At 52.6% G+C, this 1247-nt stretch overlaps 1 protein-coding gene across 1 annotated transcript; it reads right to left on the bottom strand.

Moving 5' to 3' along the window:
- Window positions 1–389: 389 nt before the first annotated feature.
- Window positions 390–632, bottom strand: PUNSTDRAFT_40074 (uncharacterized protein; the record flags this gene model as incomplete). Its single annotated transcript, XM_007389374.1, has 1 exon — window positions 390–632. A coding segment is annotated over one exon (243 nt), but the record flags the coding sequence as incomplete, so codon positions are not given.
- Between the last annotated feature and the right edge of the window lie 615 nt (window positions 633–1247).

Here is a 1247-nt window from a genome sequence, read left to right as displayed (position 1 = left end):
GCAGTATGGTACATGGAGAGCAGCAGGCCCTCAGCGCGTTGGCTAGTCGAACGAGCTCACGTTGAGGGATTCTCCGTCACACTCCTCATCAGACCCCAGCGAACCTTCATCGTTTCCTAAGCCACGGCCATATTGAGGATCATGCGAGCGAGCAAGACAAAAAACCAAAATCGGAATGCGCACCGCCGTTTTTATCCTTGCTTCTCCTCTCAGCTCGTTCTTGAGCGCGCTTGCGCTTCTTCACGAAAACTTTTGCAGATCAGTAAGAAGCTCCAGGTGTACGAAAGATATGGTCACTTACCTATCATGGCGGCATCCATTTCGCGCGGGTCAGTGATTATAAGAGGCTCGAGCTTCATGATCCAATCTTGACCCAATCCGTGGACTTTCAGTGGTGGGAGCCATAACTTCGCAAAGACCTTAGCAAGGTCTCGGAGAATGCTGGCTTGACGGGACGCGTATGCGAGTAGGCCATGAGCTAATCGAGGGTTGCTCTTGACTCTCGAATCACCGCTCTGGTCGCGGCGTTGTCCCTGAGTCTCCCACCAATCGGCTTTTGCAAGAAGGTAAGTCAAGACACGCCGCATTTCCTCTACCAGAAGGCAGATCTCCTCCTCGTGCCTTCGCGTCCTGGCGCGCTGGCGCGCCCACTCGCTCCGCATCTGCAAATCCATTGCTCGGCTGTCGGCCACCTCGGGCACCTCAAAATCGGTGTGATCGGTAGAGTAGTCGGTTATCGATACGGTCCAAATCCAAGACGGCGTCCGGTGAGTCTCCGAGTGTGACGAGCGACGTGCAGGGGAGCGCCCGTTGGGGTTACCAACTACTTAGACAGCCGAAATGTCCAAGTAATCGGGTAGAGTCGGTAGGAAAGGCAACGTCGTCGGCACTTACGTTAGGCAAGAGTATACGCAGATAAAGAGGAGCTGAGCTCGACTCAAGGTCACTGGACACGAGGTCAACAGCGACGCAATGGACACCTAATGGACTCAAGGTCACACACTAAGTCCTAAGTCCCCAAGACACAAGTTAGCATAATATCTAGTACAGAGACGGTTACTCACCTAAGTCCCCAAGACACAAGAGGTTGAGATGGGGACTTAGGGCGAGCTACAGGGGTCTTATATACACAAATCCATGGTCCAAGAATAGTACAAGAGAATCACATGCAGGGCACAAGGATGAGTAAGACCGACCCACTTAGGTGGGTCAGGATTATGAATCAAGGAGTTAGAAGGAATAACGAG

Source organism: Punctularia strigosozonata (genome assembly GCF_000264995.1).
Source record: "Punctularia strigosozonata HHB-11173 SS5 unplaced genomic scaffold PUNSTscaffold_92, whole genome shotgun sequence".
In the NCBI taxonomy this organism is placed as follows: Eukaryota; Fungi; Basidiomycota; class Agaricomycetes; order Corticiales; family Punctulariaceae; genus Punctularia; species Punctularia strigosozonata.
Note: the sequence above shows the minus strand (reverse complement) of the source record. Positions and strands in the feature narration are given on the sequence as shown.